Source organism: Humulus lupulus, chromosome 2, assembly GCF_963169125.1.
Source record: "Humulus lupulus chromosome 2, drHumLupu1.1, whole genome shotgun sequence".
Lineage (NCBI taxonomy): Eukaryota > Viridiplantae > Streptophyta > Magnoliopsida > Rosales > Cannabaceae > Humulus > Humulus lupulus.
Window position 1 is genome coordinate 46,478,799 of NC_084794.1, and position 17,664 is coordinate 46,496,462.

General features: G+C 30.3%; 3 protein-coding genes across 4 annotated transcripts; 2 read left to right on the forward strand and 1 right to left on the reverse strand.

The window, feature by feature from the left end:
* The first annotated feature begins 1,684 nt into the window (after nt 1-1,684).
* Nucleotides 1,685-5,245, forward strand: LOC133817752 (uncharacterized). The gene is made up of 5 exons (XM_062250350.1): nt 1,685-2,079; nt 2,169-2,213; nt 2,387-2,692; nt 2,773-2,954; nt 4,438-5,245. Exons 1-5 carry the CDS (start codon nt 1,866-1,868, stop codon nt 4,636-4,638), a joined length of 948 nt encoding a protein of 315 aa, XP_062106334.1. The 5' UTR covers nt 1,685-1,865; the 3' UTR covers nt 4,639-5,245.
* A 759-nt stretch (nt 5,246-6,004) lies between these two features.
* LOC133817751 (uncharacterized) lies at nt 6,005-10,053 on the reverse strand. 2 transcript variants are annotated; one of them, XM_062250349.1, is made up of 9 exons: nt 9,611-10,048; nt 9,474-9,520; nt 9,281-9,383; nt 8,911-8,997; nt 7,968-8,051; nt 6,957-7,010; nt 6,539-6,619; nt 6,361-6,406; nt 6,005-6,221 (listed from the first exon to the last, which is right to left on the reverse strand). In XM_062250349.1, the coding sequence occupies exons 1-9, from the start codon at nt 9,932-9,934 to the stop codon at nt 6,151-6,153; spliced, it is 897 nt and encodes a 298-aa protein (XP_062106333.1). In that variant the 5' UTR covers nt 9,935-10,048; the 3' UTR covers nt 6,005-6,150. The 2 variants fall into 2 exon arrangements, 1 of the variants encoding a protein (XP_062106333.1); XR_009885708.1 differs by lacking the exon at nt 6,005-6,221 and having other exon boundaries at nt 6,364-6,406; nt 6,957-7,125; nt 9,611-10,053.
* A 6,573-nt stretch (nt 10,054-16,626) lies between these two features.
* On the forward strand, nt 16,627-17,214 carry LOC133817753 (small polypeptide DEVIL 3-like). Its single transcript, XM_062250351.1, has one exon. It carries the CDS (start codon nt 16,905-16,907, stop codon nt 17,055-17,057), a length of 153 nt encoding a protein of 50 aa, XP_062106335.1. The 5' UTR covers nt 16,627-16,904; the 3' UTR covers nt 17,058-17,214.
* The last annotated feature ends 450 nt before the right edge of the window (nt 17,215-17,664 follow it).

A 17,664-nucleotide genomic window follows, 5' to 3' on the forward strand; every position in this document is an offset into this window, starting at 1 on the left:
TTGTACATTTATCAGTGTTTCTTACTCATTGGTCTGTATTTATAGGAGCATCTACTCTTGTCACTCCCTCAAATATCCGAGTATTTTCTAGCTTGAGACATCATTTACTGTCTCCATCTGAGATTTTTAAACATTTATTTTCTAACTTGATATTGGACAACACATACGATTGATTATGAGTGTAGTAGGTCGTCAAAGGACAAGTGGTCACTAACATATGCACATGCACCATTAAATATATTAACAATACCATGTCATTTCATGAATAACCACAAATAGATCATTTGTTCATTATGATTTGGGGGAGGCACTCTCAAAATATTATATTAATTAATTAAACAAGATAAGGGAAAGTTGGGTTGGGACATATATGACTATGTATTAACACATTCCAACAACAAACGACTATACTATACATCATTACATCGTACCATTTGGGATTGAGAGTCCTACAACAAATTGCTGACCCACAAATCATATCGTTATTTATACTATTCACTAATTAGCCTTCTTTCACCAATTAATTGAAAAACTATACCTTGTTAATGCTATTGCTTTCTTTAGGGATAAATCACAATTATAAAGTTTCTACATCATCAAATTTAGGATTATTAGCTAGCATATAATTGCATTTTAAAGTTTTTGCAAATTAGTAAAATGATTCTTAATTTTTTTATATATAATAAAGTCATTAAATTTGATTTAGTAAGCAACTAACTCTAATTTTCAAAATTTTGATAACTATAGTACTTTTTTAGGAGACTTGCATGTTAGTTATTAATAAATTCAAAGGCTATACTGTAAATTTTGGACGGATTCAATTAGTAAAATGATAAATATATATATATTATTAAAACTTTAATAATACAAAGTTAATTACTACTTTTTAAAAATTTAGGACGAATCAGATTTTGCTGTTAAATTTAACTTTTTCTTAGTGGTCAATACTATACTTGGATGATCCTTGTTTCTCACTAATTTCGAATTATTACTAGAAAATATTTTGAGTTTAATATTCAATTTTCCAATATTAGAATACTTATGCATACTTTTCGGTGGACAGCAAATTTGTTGGGAGGAGTTTCCTTTTTCTTCCTTGTTATAATACACTATAATTATGTTCAATAAATTATTTAATGCAAAAAATAAAATAAAAACATGTCGAAAACTCTAACATTAAATTAAAAAAAAAACAGTACTTGTTACTTGTTAGATAATTGAAGTTGTAATTGAGAATATATGCATACATGTTCATCCTAATACTAGCTTTGCGGTTACATAGGTGCAACCTAGGTTGATATCATGTGTTGTTATTGTTATTGATGATTTTGTCACTTTTAGGATAGTACACGTATGTTGTTTTGTCTCTATGCATGTGTGGTGAGAGAGTGTATTTCATAGATTGATAATTTTTTTAATCTCAGTATATATGATTTCTTTACGTGCACAATCTTTTATTATTATACTACTATAATTTGATTTCTATGGAAATTTTGAATATAAAATTAAAAATAAAAAAACACCAACCCTTGTTCCAAACTTCCAACTACAATCATTAACCAACCAAAACATAAACTTTAACAAGTATTTCTTTTAAAAAAAAAATTAACCCCTATTTAGATCACTGTACATTTTCTTGTCTTTCTTATCTTGGGCATATTAAAGTGAAAAGGAACAAAAGCAAAGCAAACCGCCAAACACAATTTACCGATGTGGCATCTGAAGTTATTGCAGAATTTAGATACTCATTTAAAACTAAACCAACACACAAGTCCACATTGAGAAGAAAAGCAGAAGAAGAAGAAGAAGAAGAAGAATTTTTTAGATTTCTCTCTTCTATTCTGCATGAGCTTCTTTTCTTCACCATGGACCATTCACCTCAACATGGCTTCAAGAGACCAGAAGAAGGAGAGTTCAACTTGAGAGAATGGGGTCTCAAAGCTAGAATTAGCCGCGAAAATACCAATTCAAGGAGATATTCTGCTTCATTTATAAGAAGTTTTAGGGAAGATACCAAGTCTTTTAGATCAAACATAACCATTTCCAGCACAGCCTCTTCCCCTGGTTACTCCTTAAGAGGTAAACTTTTTTTCTTTTTTCTCTGTTTCAATCATAACCCAGTTTAGAAAATTCACTATTGAGCTAATTTCTTCCAACTTTTGTGGCAGATGAAATAGACCCATCTACATATTCATTCACCACAGCAATCCAAGGTAAAGAGTTTCTGCTTTCAGTACTTTTCTTCTGTTTCAAAAATGAACTCTCTTTTTTTGCCATAAAAACACAAGAAAGTTTTCTTTATTAACTGTCATAATGAATGATCATGAAAATGTTTATCAGAACATTGTGAAATGAAAAGGGTGTTTGTTGTTTTTATTGATTGCAGCTTTGCAGGCAAGGTCAGCTGCTTATAACTGTTGGGACTGCTTATCCCCAGATGGGTTTGCTTTAAATTCGAAGTGGAATGAAGCAGAGAAATACATATGTAACCCTCTTTCAGGGGAGTTTCCAATGGAGTGTTTGTCTGCAAAAACACTCAGTGGAAGATCCTTTCGTAACGTAACAAGTAGAATAACAATGTCAGCTCCTCTCATTTACTCTTCTTCTTCTTCATTCTCTCGGCATATCCAAACAAGGCCTTCTAATACTAATACTGCCTTAGAAGATACACTTCATCAGTTTCCTATTCCAGGTTACCTTAGCTCTTTCCACACTTGCAAATTCAGACAATGTTTTTCTTTCTTGTGTTTGATTTTTTTTTTCTCTATACAGAAAAGAAAATGGAAGCCATGACTAGGGATGTGGGCACTCAAAGCACCCCACCAGACCTTAGTTCGAGCAGCCTTAGCCCTGCTTCAACCCCACCCATTACAGAGAGATCGTTAAAACGTTTTGGGATTGAAGGAGGAGGAGATTTTCCCAATTCAAATGCCAAAGTAAAACCAGAAGAACTGGTATGTTTTTTTTTTGTTTTTTTTGCAGTGTTTTCCATATGTTTACATTGGATTTAGAAGTTCAAATATTCATTTCAATGTCTATGTTCATGATTATGTAATGTCACATCATTAACAATAAGCACACAAAAAGCGTTGTTAATCCAATCCTCTTCTCAATGCCTTATCCTCTAGGACTTCTTTTTCTCATAGTAAATTAAGTAGCCAAGTGCTTGGACATAATACATTGATCGACAATTCAAAAAAGGAAAAGAAAAGTAATTTATTGTTAACAAATATGTCACCAACCTTCTGTCTATGTAAAAAGCTTCTTACCCTGAGAAAGTTACTAGAGCAGGATTTCCTTTCTTGGGATGAGACAATCAGAAAGGGTGGAGAGAGAGAGTCCTATAACATGACCCCATGGTCATGCATTCCTAGGTGTGTGTGGCCCCAAGGGGGACTCATATACCAAAGTGGTTCTTCTAGTTACGGCAGTCACACACTCACAGCCTTATTTATTAGTCTTGGTTTCATACTAGAGTGACATTTTTTCCTGTAAAAAGAAGCATTTAGGGAGAGTCACATAACAAGCATATGTAGTAGAGCACATTCTCCATTCTTCAAATCAATTACTTTAATTAAACCACCTTTGATAATTGGATCCTACTTTTGCTTTACCTCTTATTAGAGTTTTGCTTGCTCCATTGTTTTTGTTTTACACAAGCCCACCAAAGATTCTGTGACCAAAAAATGCTATAATGAGGTCACTTTCACTTCTTTTTTTTTCCACTTTAGCTTTCTCGAGGTTCTCTCTATGAAAAAGCCATGTCAATACTTTCTTTCTTCTTTTTGGAAAAGATGGTCATGTGTTTCAGGGCTCATCACAGAAGATGATTGTATTTTCGCATACATAGTTCTTGTTGCATCGTTTTTTCGAATCTTATAAAGGCGCGTGCCTTGATACTGTTCATTGATATTCTAATAAATAGTATGTAATTTTCGTACTGCATTTTTAGGAGAATGTGTATATCTTTTATACAATATATATATATATATATATATATGCGCGCGCACACACATGTGTGACTGATAGTTATTACAAGAAAGTGACAAAGTTATGGACATTACATCTTTTACGTCTACTTTAACCATTCTTGGATTGTAGTAGGATAAGATAAGGTGGAATTTTGAACCTTGGACTCTCTTCCTTCATTTACTTCAGGTTCCTAAAATCTGAATTTTTGAGAAAGGTGAGGAGTTGTCTGTTTGGATAATATAATAACAAAAAGCGTCCTTGTAATTAAAACCTTAGCACCATTGTTTTTTTGTTCTTCTTATGTTGTGTTCATCTATAGAAGTTTCCTTATTTATGTTAATTTTTGCTGAAATTCATAGACAAGTCCATCATTAAAAACCAAAACCTTATGCTTAAATTTAATGTCATGATATTAATGATATCATTACATATGCATATATTGATGTGAGCATGCATGGAGTGCAGGTGAATGTGAAAGTGAAAGAAACAAGAGAGGAAGAAGAAGAAGTGAGACGAGAAGAAGAGGAAAAGACAAAGGAAAAAGATAAGCAAAAGAGCAGGCATATTGGGGGTTGCTTGTCATGGTCGTGGATGAGTAAAAGGAAAAGAGATAAACACAAATTGAGAAGCAAGTTCTTTCTTTCTAATAATCTAAAAGGGTGCTAAAACAAGGGCTACAAAGATTCTCTCCTCTTATTCTCTCTCATATCTTAACCAAGAATCTTGCTCGGCTAGCTAGATTAGATATTAGCTAGCTAGTGGAAAAAAAAAAGAGTTCATGATAGGTGGAAAAAAAGAAAATGGAGAACAATCATGGAGGACTATGGGGTCTATGATTGTTGGTTTTTTCTGACTTTCTTCTGAGGCAGTAGCGCCCACTGATCTTTATGTTTTATTCTTCTTGTGGTGAAAACTTGGCCCGACAGCTTTGAATTCACGTGCATGCTTTTAATTGTTAGCTCACTCTTTCAAACTCTCCCTCACTCACCACACCTTCACCATTTTGGAATGTATGTTTAAACTTTGCCAAGGATCAATATATATGAAGGAAAAAAAAACAATTGGCTTAACAATGACAGCGGCTTTACGAGATTTGTACGTAGCATTAGCTGGTTTTGGTGGAGCCCATTTAAGAGAGAGAGATGTTTTGGCACTCTACTACAAGTAACCTCTCACTACAATTAATGAACTGTTATCAGAACCTGTTCTTCCTCGAGAGATAATATTTGTTAGAACTATATTTAGCCTTTTCAAAGTACATGTTTTTTTTTCACATTTGGTTTACTGTTTGTTATGAAAGTAATCCATCTTATCTCACCTTCCAATGACCACAGAAATAGTCTGTTAAAATTTCAAACTAAAAGCCAAGCAAACTGAACCTCTTCAGCACTGTCTCAAAGTACCAAGGAATCGCAGTTGATACTTCATCTCTTTTAACTCTATTTTCAAAACCGTTCTTTTAAGACAATACCAAGCACCCCCTAATTATTTTTCAGAGAAAACAAAATTTGAATATCAATATCTAACAAGCTCTTTATTTTTCTAGCAATCTCAAATTCTTTATTTTTCCCTTGTTATGGATAGGGTGAGTTATACAGAGTCAATCTCAATCAACATTATTATAAAATCGCCATTTCATTAGAAACAATGTGAGCATCGTAAACTACATGTTCCCTAAACTCTAGTTATAATTTTGTTCCTGTGGTATAGCTCACAAGCAGACTTACACCGCTCTTTCCAATTTCCATGATATTGTCCATAGTTTGAAGTTCAAACCAGGGCAATATTCAAAACACTAAGGCATTGTTTGTACTTTAGATTTTAAGAGGAAAAAAAAAATGAAATCCAAAGTATGCTATTTTCCCATGTTTGGATTGAATAAATAAATTAAGAATTCTTTTTCTAGAAAAATTAAAACTTAAATGTAATATAACTTTTTAAAATTTACAACTATAAATATCTACAGAAAAAATATCTAATCAAATTTGTGAAAAACATTTTCCCAAACAAGGCCTTAACCATAGAGTCAATATTTTTGAACTTTTGCGGGTTGTTATCTCTTCAATATTTATATAAAATTTATTGTGATTTTTTTTCAACTCAATCGGAAATTTTACAAGTAACTATAGGTTACTTAAGCTTGTATAGAGAATGAAAACAAACAACGAATGATACATGTTAAGAAGGCGATGTGCTGGTGTTAGCATTGGAGATAAGCCGTACTTCATATAGATCCCCCTCTCCCTTTGCTGCACCCAATAATAGTTCATCACAAGCATTACTCCAAGAAACTGATCGGTAAATAATTTCTAGACTAATGTCTACACGTGCACGCATGCTCTCTATGAAATATTTCAACTTAGTAAAGTAGTTAAAGAATAAACTCACCGATTTCAGCTGTAATCCCCGGTCCGAAAAATGAAGTGAATTTAGCCTGGAAGAATGTTCAAGCATCAATATCATACTGATTTAAAAAAAATTGAGATTATGCCAAAGTAATTATCATCAAAAGAGAATGATAAATTAATAAGAATGCTTTTAGGCTTATACTAATGTATAGTTCTACCTGTCTGCGTTCAAAATCTGACAACTGCAAAGCTTTTGCCTCAAACACTAGCACTAAACAGTATTTACCATCTTCCGAGACCTGGTACAAGTAACAGATGGATAATTGACAATTCAGCAGGGCAAAGTTTTTGTCGACATAACCCAGATAATATAAGTACAGACCCTGGTAGTCATATCAGAACGCCCTGCAACAAGTTGTAAAGGATACTGCCTTTTTTTTTTGTGCAATACAGTCTTTTATAGTTATCAATTTGTTCTTGCATGTGATGATACAGTGAAGCTCATTTTCCATTTGCAACAACAGATGAAAAATATAAGCTACGTGCATTACTTGACAACTCAAGTTACCACGCATTAGATGAAGAGTGAGTAAATGAACTTTCTATTGAAATTAAATTCATGTATGAGAAACATACTTCTTCACGAATCATTTGCAGAGTTGGAGCACTTCTTCGTGGAATTCCTCCACCCTGAAAAGTGGAATGTGTACATAGAAAAAGTGAGCACACTTTTCTGAGTGAGTGGGGAAGCGATACTATATTTCTGGAGCTCTTTAGCGACTATCCAGCCGAGCAAGTAATTTTTCTAACAAAGACCAAAAAAAGAACAACTTCAAAAATTAAATAAAATAAATAATAAAAAACTAGGCTCCCCTACCTAACCCTGCAGTATTTGGAGACTATAGCAATTGCTATTTAGGTGCCCAAGAGGGACTCTACCTAACCATTTGAGCTACTCCTCTTGGGTTACAAGAACAAAATGCAAGGACTATTGCAATGTATTTGTCAGCGATATTGGCTCTTCTTAATTAAAAAACTTTAAAAAAAATGAAGACAGTGCTAAACTAAAATGATTAAATAAAGTATTTTCTCTCTTATTTTTTAAACAAAATATACATCAGATTATTTTCTATAAATTTATGCTTCTGTAATTCATTCCCTAAGGTCCAAACACTGGATAAAGTCACACATACTATTCTATGTGCTAAAAGGAAGATGCTCCAAGCAGAGCAACCAACAGGAATGCAAAGTTGAAAGATGACCCAAAGCTTTTCCTAAACATACATTCACTATATATAAGTAATGTACTTTATGGAATTTTTTTCTTGTTCATGCATTACTGTTATATGTGGACCAACTCAAACAATTTCCACTCTGTCAATTAGCCAATAGGGGGGTTCCACAGTTTTCACAATTGGACATAATCACACCAGAAGAAAGACACTGGTGTATTTAAGTATTGATATTGCAAGAATAATTCAATTATTGTCCGTCCAATCCAATTATCGATGCATGGTTTTATTTTATCTATTATTTATCTGCTAAATATGGCTTTCACACTTTGCTAGATTAATGCACAGCAGGCAGCCCAAATTAATTCCTACGACCACCCTAAAAAAAGGAGCATCAGAATATTGGAAAATATACCAGACCATACTGGAATATCCGTTTCAATGCCTCCTCCAAATGCTGCTCATCCCCATAGCGGTATCTGATTACATCATTCCTCACCTAATGCATTGGAAAAATTATCCAGTATAAGAGACATCTTCCATGAGGAACAAGATGTAGTAGGTCAGTCTATTAGTAACGGCACTAAAAACACAGAGCATAGCATGCTTTAAGTATGTGAAGCTGAAGAAGCAATTAATAATTCAGCACAACAATGTATATGTCCAACATTCCTGGGAAACATGTTAATTGAGATTCGCTATGGTATCCTCCAAATGGAAAATGAGTTTTAAGGAATTGAAATAATGATTCTTCCACCTCACTGAACAACAAAAATTTTAAATTTAAATACACACACGTATAAATATATATAAATATATATATATTATATCAGGAAAGACAATGATAAAGTGACGGACCCGTATACCTGAGAAAAGTATAGTTTTAAGTAGTCCACAAGAATAAGGTCCTTATTTACTTATTCCCCTTTTTTATGGAAAACTTTAATTTGCACCACCAACGGCCAAAGGTACATATGCTTTCCATGGACGGAGACCAGGTATAATAGATAAATTCAGGAAGATATTCCAACGAGCAAAGGGTTTTTTTTATATATATATATATCTAAAGCAGCATTTCCACAGAAAAGTGCAAATGTATTCTATGATAAGGCCAACGTACTAGACTAGAGCCTTTCACTGTTTACACTGCATCCTCTACAAAAAGACAGACTGAAACCAATTGACGATGGCAAAGGCCAGTACAGGCATTTGGGTAAAACAGAACTCGAAGGACTAGTTTACTTAAAAAAGGGAACTAAATAGTTAGCTTGAAAATTTTCAAACAAAAACCAAATGATCCAGAAAATATGCAGAATCATTATTGTAAATTAAGCTTACAAAGACTTCAACAAAAGTACCTGTTTAAGTATTGGAGTAGCTGATGTGTCCCTCAATTGTAGAGCATTTGAATAAGTCAGGCATGGAACTGGTTTGAGTTCTGCGTACTGCAACACAAAGTTAAAAGGCATTACTGTTTTTGGCCTAAACAGACCATTCCAAAGCAAAATATGTCTCTTTCTCAATTCATTCCGTATGTCAGCTTTCTTTTTACTTTCCTCTATTATCTTCACATTATTGGCATACCCTAAAATAGTTAATTTATTGAGTTTAAATGTAAGCAAAATTTTGTTGATTTCTTATCTCAATTGATATTATTAGCTAAAAACAAATTGACACAATGAGTGGATTATCAAAGCCCACAATTAAAGAAAAAAATGAAGCCATTACCTTGAGAGCCATGCCAATAATTGCAAGAGGAAACCCATATGTGAGCATGATGGCAGACCATTCTGACCCTGGAAGGATATTGAAATATGCTCCAAAACCATACCTATGTATATTGTTGCAGTAAAACATTATAATTAATATGTATTCATACATATAACCAAAAAAACACAGTAAAAGACGAAAAATAATATACCCCAAGAGTGAAACTCCAAGACTTAGACCGATTACACCAAATGAAACCTGCAAGAACCAAAAACACTACTCAATCTTCTGCAGCCGTGAATTATATATTATATTTACATGAAAAATAACAGAGAAAAAAATGAATACCTTGGCGAGGGAGAATTGGTCGTCGGGAATAATGGTTTTATCGGCGGAGGACGAGACAGAAGAGGGTTGAGTTGAATCGGCGGCTTTAGGGACAGTGGATAAGAGCTGAGAATGGCGGCGAGAGGTGGGCCCAAGGCCAAGGCCAACGGGTTCTAGGTGGATGAAGAGGGCGGTGTTGGGAGTGGAGCGGGTGGGGTTACGGTGGTGAGGACGAGGAGGTGAGTGGAGGGAGAGAAAGCAGTGACGACTGTTGATCCGTCGGAAGAATGGTGGGTCGGAGCTTAGAAAGATTCCACTAGCCATTGGTGCTGCTCTTATCGCCATTTTAAAAGGTTTTGGTAGTTCTGAGACTCGGACTAAGAGAGCACACTTCAACTTCAACTGTGCCTCGGAGAAGAGAAGAGAAGCGACTTACAAATTCCCTTCTCAACCGCCAAATTTTCTCATTACGTGTCTCCTTCTCATCCCTTTCTTTTAAAAACTAAATTAAAAAAAGTTTCTTTTAAATTATCCACTACTATTAAGGGAAATTCTAAAATAGTATGTCACTAAGCCGAGGGACTTTTTCGTCGGGAGATAAATTATATTATTTTATATGATAGAGTTGGAAACTAGTTTTCAAAAAATTCTTAATAATGCGGAAATCAAAATTTAAACAATAAATTACAATAATAATGTGCATTTTTTCACAACAGATTTCATGCTAGAGACTTTCAATTTCTTATATTAGAAAAAGTTTTTTTTGACATATTATTTCGCATAATGGAAAGTAATTATAAAAAAAATGGAACAAACAATTTTTGTATTACGCTTTTTTAAATGTCTACAAAAATGAAACATGAGAATTGACTATTTGCAACCATTTGGTCTGGTGTTCTATAAATCCATCCATTTCATAAACTTGCAGTTGTTTACATCTAGAAAGCAGATTGGTGAATCAATTCAAGTTGCTCCTCCGTATTCTTAGAAATAAATACAATAAAACCTCAAATAGTAACGTTGAGATTTTGATATATGTTTAAAAGATTTTAGTTTCATTTAGTCAATATATGATTTATCTTGTAGATATATTGTATATATTCTAGATACAGTAAAACAATAAAGTGTTACTCTATAATGAAATAAGTCATAAAATGTTTTCGTCACAATTTGGGATCAGTTATAAATAAAAATAAATTTCATATTGTAATAAGTTATAATATTTATTGATTCCGCTTTTAGAAAATATGCTTCTATGTAGTAATAATTGTCTTATATATACTAAAAATTCACGATAAAATTAATTATCAATTTAGATTTGTAAATTAACTTTATATATTTTCGACATTATATTGATATGTACATTGTAGCTAAATATTTATATCATTTTCGTTTTAATAATTATATATTGAATTTGACATGTTATATCAATTATTATTTAATTTAGATTTAAATATATATATTTACATTATATTATAGACATAATTATATTAAGTTCTCCTAATAATTAAATATGTTAGTCCCAACATTATTATTATAGAAAAATTTTAATGTATTTTGGTTGCAATGATTTATGGACCAATATTTCTTAGTATATATATATTATTTACATAATGATAAATTTTGGTTGATGTTTCTCTTTTCAGTTGCTGTTATGTTTTTTATAGATCCATTTTGGTTGATGTAGTACTCATATGAGGTTTAGTATTTTTTTTCTTTTGATGAAACATCAATTATTTTCTCAAAAAATTAAAATATCAACAGCTTCTTAGAAAAATTGAAACATCAATTGTTCCAAACAAGCCATAAAATTAATTTATATATATATATATATACTTTTAAAAAATAATTAGCACCGTAAAATTGAAAAAATAAAATAAGGAGAAAATTACATATCACAATCTATAAATGATTTTATTTACAAATTTAACTTCAAAAATTTTAATTACAAAAATAATTTTTTTTTTATAATGCATATAAAAATAAGGTTTATACTTTTTTGGACCCTGTGTTTTTTCTCATTACCTATTTGGACTCTACGTTTTGATAAATTATTTTTTAGACCTTATATTTTGTAAAATAGTTAAAATAGAACCCTAAACCCGATTTTGGTCAATGTTTTCTCAACTAAAATCATAAATAATTTATCAAACTAACAATTCAGAACAAAAATAAAATCATTCTGCTTAAAAACTGTGTTATTATATTCAATTTTTTCTTCATCAAAATTGAGTTTAGGGTTCTATTTTAACCATTTTACAAACTATAAGGTCTAAAAAGTAATTTGTCAAAACACAGGGTCCAAACAAATAATGAGAAAAAATACATGGTCCAAAAATGTATAAACCCATAAAAATAATACATACTCATATAAGAATTGTCAACACTAAAATAATAATTTAATTCTCTCTTTTCCATAACTTCAAAAAAAAAAAATTTGACCACACCGTTGATCGTTTGGGCTCAAAAGTGGTACAACGCGACATACTCTTTAAGATAATCATTTTGATATGTTAAAAGCATATATTTTCTCGCCATCACCGAAATCAAAAGTTACTATTTTGTTGCTTATAAATACCAGTTAGATATTGATTAGTTATCTTTTCACAAAATACTTTATTTTAGTTTTAACTCCAAGCTTATATTTTAAATTTGGTTAATTGGTTTATATTATGTATGAAAAGTAACTTTATAGTTGCTTTTTAATTTAATTAAATAAAAGTTAAATCAAATAGTCACAAAAATGTACATTATTTACTATGCTTTTAAATTGACTTGAAAGTTTTTTTTTTTACTTAGTTAATCATATACCTCTATAATTTACATGTAAAAAATATGGGGTGACCAAATCATGTATTATATATATTTAAAAAAGTAACTATATAGTATACTAAAATAAAACAATGACAACCTAATATTTAAGAGTAGTCATTTTAATATGTGGGAAATATAGAGGGTGTTTGGCTCCTTAACTAAAAAAATTGATTTTTGTTTTTAAAACTTAAAAACTGTTTTCTGAAAACAAGTATGGTTGTTTGACATTGTTTTCAAAAAACAATTTTTAAAAACAAAGTTGCAAAAAACAGAAAATTTTGATAACAACAAAATGTTGTTTTTAGTTGTTCTAAAAAAAAATTTGTCAATTTTTTTTCTTACATAATATTTTTAATTATTATTATCTCACATCATTTTTTCTCTCCTCACTTTCTCTTACATCACTTTTTATCTCCTTATTTTTTCTTTCATCACTTATTATCTCATCATTTTATATCTCATCACTTCATATATCATCATTTCTCTCTCCTTATTTTTTCTAACTCGCCATTTTCTCTTTCATTACTTTTTCTATTTTTTTTGCATCAATTTCTTTCTTCTCAAATTTTCTTCCTCAAATTTTCTTTCTTTACTTTCTCTCTCCTTATTTTTCATCACTTTTTATTTTACATTACTTTATCTCTTTATTTATTACAAACTTTTTTAAAAAAATTCTCTTTGTAAATATATTTATTAAATTTTTATTTAAGATTTTTTTTAAATAAAACTAAAAGATTATTTTTAAAAAACATTAACCAAACACCTGTTGTTTTTTTAAAACTACAAAAATTGTTTTATGTTCTCATTTCTGAAAACACAATTTTAAAAACAAAATAAAGAAAACAATGTCAAACATGTCCATGGGTTTTTCTGCCGTCGAGGAAGAAGATAACCGGAATAAAAAATAACATTTTAGTTTCTTTTGATTAAAAAGTATATATTAATTTTATATTTTAAAATTATTATGTGGTATACTAAATAATAATATTTTAAATAATATAGTTTAAAAACTATTTTTTTTTATGAAAAAGTAATCAATTGGTATATTGATATTGTAAGTAACAAAAAAATTTCTTTTATGAACCAAAAAAAAAACTGAAAAAATACGAGAAATGAGATTTTTTCCTTTTTTTTTTAAATTCAAGTATGAATAAGTTTGAATTTCGGTATGTAGGCACCGATGTGACACGTCATATATGTAAATAAAAAATTTTAGTATATTTTTGTAATTAATTTGTATTATATGTATATATATGAAAATTTCCCTAAAATAAAAATTAGTTATTTTAAAAAAAATCCCATATTCATATGATTGTTGCATGGCACTAGAAGAGAATTCAAAGTGGGCTTAAACAAGGCCCTATAGCACGAGGATAACTCCACGGAAGTTGAAAGCATAACAAGCCCATATAATTTAGTTTTTGCAGCTAGCAGGCCCAAATATCAATCTATTATTACATTTTTTTTTTAAAATATTATTGCAAAAATAGCATGTTCTTTCCTGTTGAACATAGTTATAGCAAGTTAATGCATCAGGAAAAAGAGTGTTATGAGGGGCACAAATCTTTAGATAACAGAACACTCACAATTTCTTCTAAGGATTTGGTACATTCAAGTACAGCTTCACAAACCCAAAAAAACACATCATTAGAGAAATGCATTAAAAAAAATAGAACTGTATTAACATTTACTTATAATTACTTCATGCATGAAGCGAACCAAATTCATACACATCACACCATATAAGAAGAATCTCTTGCAAAACCCGTACACATATATTATAGTATTAATTATGGATTAAATAATTAATTAGAGAAAACACAATTCCTAATTCGGATTTCATCATTGGAATATCCATTCAAGACCACAGCTTAATACAATGAACCGTACAACCTTGGAGTATAATATACGGACAAACACAATCTTTGATTAACTCAAGACAAAGATATGATATCATCATCCAGTTCCAAGCATAATGCAAATATATATATATATATACATTGATATTATTAACCGTATGTATATATAATTAAAATTAAATATTTATATTTTATGAATTAAGAAAAATTATGATGATGGAACATGTAGACAAGAGGCTCCCACAAGAAAGAACACGAGTGCCAAAAATATTGGTTATATATTGTTGTGTTTAGTATAGGAAAGGCAGCAGCCATGCCTCACACGAGCTATTCACGCAACCATGTCTTTGTGCTATATGTAAAATTAATCAAACTGTGTCGTTTTTTACAGATTCGTTTTTATCTAAACTAATAACATAACATTTTCATGAGACTACTACTACTACTAAATGGTTTTGATATCCTTGGAAATTTTTTGTGATCGTAATTTGCTAGCTTTGATGGGTCGAACCCCATGATTAGAAAAGACTCTCGGATATCATTTTTTCTCTGGGTAGGTATATAAATATAAATATATTTGTAGTCAATTAAATTTGGAAGAAAATAGCTATAGTTTAATTGGAAATGACATACAAAATCTCGAGTCGATATGTAACTAATTTGTGTGGAAAGGAAACTACATACTAATTAAATTTAAGGTCCGAATTTCGAACCAATCAATTCACTTAATTAATAAATATTAGTTATTGACTTAGTTATAAATTAATTAATTACTTAGTTATAAATTAATTAATTGTTAGATCAAATATATATATTAGTAAGTAGTATTAGTGTGTGTTTAATTAATTAGCTTTCTTCCCTTGTAATGAAATGAGGAAAGACCAGGTTCATGTCTGGTTCAGTTGACGTTTTACATGATTCTTGAGGAGCACGAGACAAAACATGTTTGATTATGCTTTAGTTTAGGGGTTTAGGCTAAAACAGTGAATTAATTAGCTTCAGCTTTTGTTGGGTATATATATAAACAAGTTATTCAGATTTTATTAATTGTGAGCTAGCCTTGAGTTTTGAGCTTCATTAATATTAAACATTCACAGTATAATATATACTAATTAACTAATCTGAGTACAGCTAGCAAAGCCGTATTGTCACTCTATGTAGTAATAATATAATTTGTACATTAATATTTAATTTATTAGAGTTAATTTTCCATTAATTCATGTATGTACGTGAAACATCCAATAGCAATATGATTGGTTTTGTACAGAGTTATATCATATTAAAATTTGCAAGCATCGACAATGCAATCTTTTTTGCGTATCTATCTAGTGTCCATATATATGAAATATAAATGTAGAAGCGTTATAATATCCATAATTTTTTTATTGTTATATTTAAGATATACCTTATATATATATATATATCCATTTTGTTTAGTCAAAGAAAACTCGTAATCCTACATTATCCATTGTAATTAGGAGAGAAAAAATATGTGCCAAATAATCCAAACTTTCTGACACAATTGGCCTCCAATTGGCTGTTTCAGATATCAGATTATCGCCTTATCTACAAACTAAATCAATTACTAGTAACATCCATTCAATTATCAAGAGAATAATATATACCATGCTTACTAATATTATACTTAAGCATATGTACATATATATTAATTTATTTTATAATTCTACTTAAAATACTATAATTTAACACTATTTATTTATTTAATAATAATGGTTGAACAATGTCTTAAAGATACTCTACAATAAAGAGACATGGCAACCCAATTTCTAATTCTCAATTTTCAATTTTTCAATTTCCCGAATCTCTTCTAACTATTTGTTTTTTTTTATTTCCTTAATTCCTCAATTTCTTGATTATATATGGCCGACAATAGCCTTGGTAGTTGCTCCGCCAAATAAATGCTTCTACTTGTTTAAAGGATGACGTGGCAGTTAGAGTAAAAATGAAAAATAAAATCAAATAAAAAGCACTATATTTATATATATATTAAATTTCATTATATCACAAACTAAGTACACGTACCACTTTTAAGCTCTCTTGTCTCACATAATATAATATGTTAACACTAATATAAAGTCGAAGTTGAGTTTATACTAAATAATGATACTTTATTAGTTACTATATGTAATAATAATCATTCTGTCTTCTAGTACACAGCATAGTAAAAAGCCAATGATACTTCCTAGTCCCTCCTCTCTCTTGTATAATACTAAAGATCTATATATATACATATATATTATAAGATTCTTTTTTTGGGGTTGAATTGTCCTCTATATATATATATATATATATTTATAGATATATGCGCATCGTAATATATCCATGATGATGTGGTGGATGGAGGAGGAGGGGGCCTGATAATATATATGTGTTTATATATATTTTGTTTGAAAGCTTAGCACTGGCATGGACCACTCTCACCTCTATTTATATAAACCCCTTCTGCCACACTTTCATATCATATTCAAACTCAACTCTCTCTCAGTCTCTTATTGTATAATTTTGTCTCTCTCTATCGCTCCAGGTTCTAACCCAAACCCAACAACTATATTTTTTCTCTCTTAGTTTCCTTCATTTTCTCACAAGCCAAACACTACTTCTACAATCTATTTCAACACATAATGAAGATGATGAACAGTAGTGTAGCCATGGCAGCCGAGCAATCCAAAAGGAAAGACCCATGCAGAAGGCTTGGTGGCTATCTTAAGCAACAGAAAGGAAGGCTTTACATTATCAGGAGATGCGTTGTCATTCTTCTGTGCTGGCATGACTAATTATAATAATTTATAGTAGTTTTGAGTTAATTAATTTTAGTGTATATTTATTTACTCAGTTTGTTTATGGGGCTTTATAAGATTAATTCCCCAGATCGAAATGTAAATAGCATTGAGAAATATTGAATTAATCATCCTTTATTTTTGGTCCCTTAAACTTATATATTCAGTCTCTTTTGATCATTTATTATAGTAACACCAATCTTAATTAATTAAACTATAGTAGCTATAGACAATAATTTTCTGTTAATAATAATCTGCTTTTGAAAGAAAGAATAATGTTTGAAACTTTATAAGTAATTTTTCTAACTAAGAGCCCTCGTATAGAATAGCTAAAATAGCTAAGAAAAAGTCTAAAAAAAACACCTCCGTAGATATTATTATTGCTTTTTATCTTACATAGTGAATACTGAATAGTACTTAAATCTAGCTACAATATTAACTTAGTCAAATTAGTTTTTTTAATAATTTCTCTCTCTCCTCTACTGAAAAGCTCTCTATCTCTCTTTTATTATACATTTTTATTTTCATAAATAAAATATATTAAAAAGTTGATAATTAAAGGACAAATATCAATTTTTTTTCTTCAAACTTTAGCATTCTATAG

Excerpts from the sequence above, each read along its gene's own strand:
- LOC133817752 (XM_062250350.1), top strand. The coding sequence starts at position 1,866 with ATGGACCATTCACCTCAACATGGCTTCAAGAGACCAGAAGAAGGAGAG. Across the intron at positions 2,214-2,386 it reads ATTCACCACAGCAATCCAAG|CTTTGCAGGCAAGGTCAGCT; the intron begins GTAAAGAGTTTC and ends TATTGATTGCAG. Across the intron at positions 2,693-2,772 it reads TCATCAGTTTCCTATTCCAG|AAAAGAAAATGGAAGCCATG; the intron begins GTTACCTTAGCT and ends TTCTCTATACAG.
- LOC133817751 (XM_062250349.1), bottom strand. The coding sequence starts at position 9,934 with ATGGCGATAAGAGCAGCACCAATGGCTAGTGGAATCTTTCTAAGCTCC. Across the intron at positions 9,384-9,473 it reads CTTGGAGTTTCACTCTTGGG|GTATGGTTTTGGAGCATATT; the intron begins GTATATTATTTT and ends CAATATACATAG. Across the intron at positions 6,407-6,538 it reads CAGATTTTGAACGCAGACAG|GCTAAATTCACTTCATTTTT; the intron begins GTAGAACTATAC and ends ACATTCTTCCAG.
- LOC133817753 (XM_062250351.1), top strand. The coding sequence starts at position 16,905 with ATGAAGATGATGAACAGTAGTGTAGCCATGGCAGCCGAGCAATCCAAA.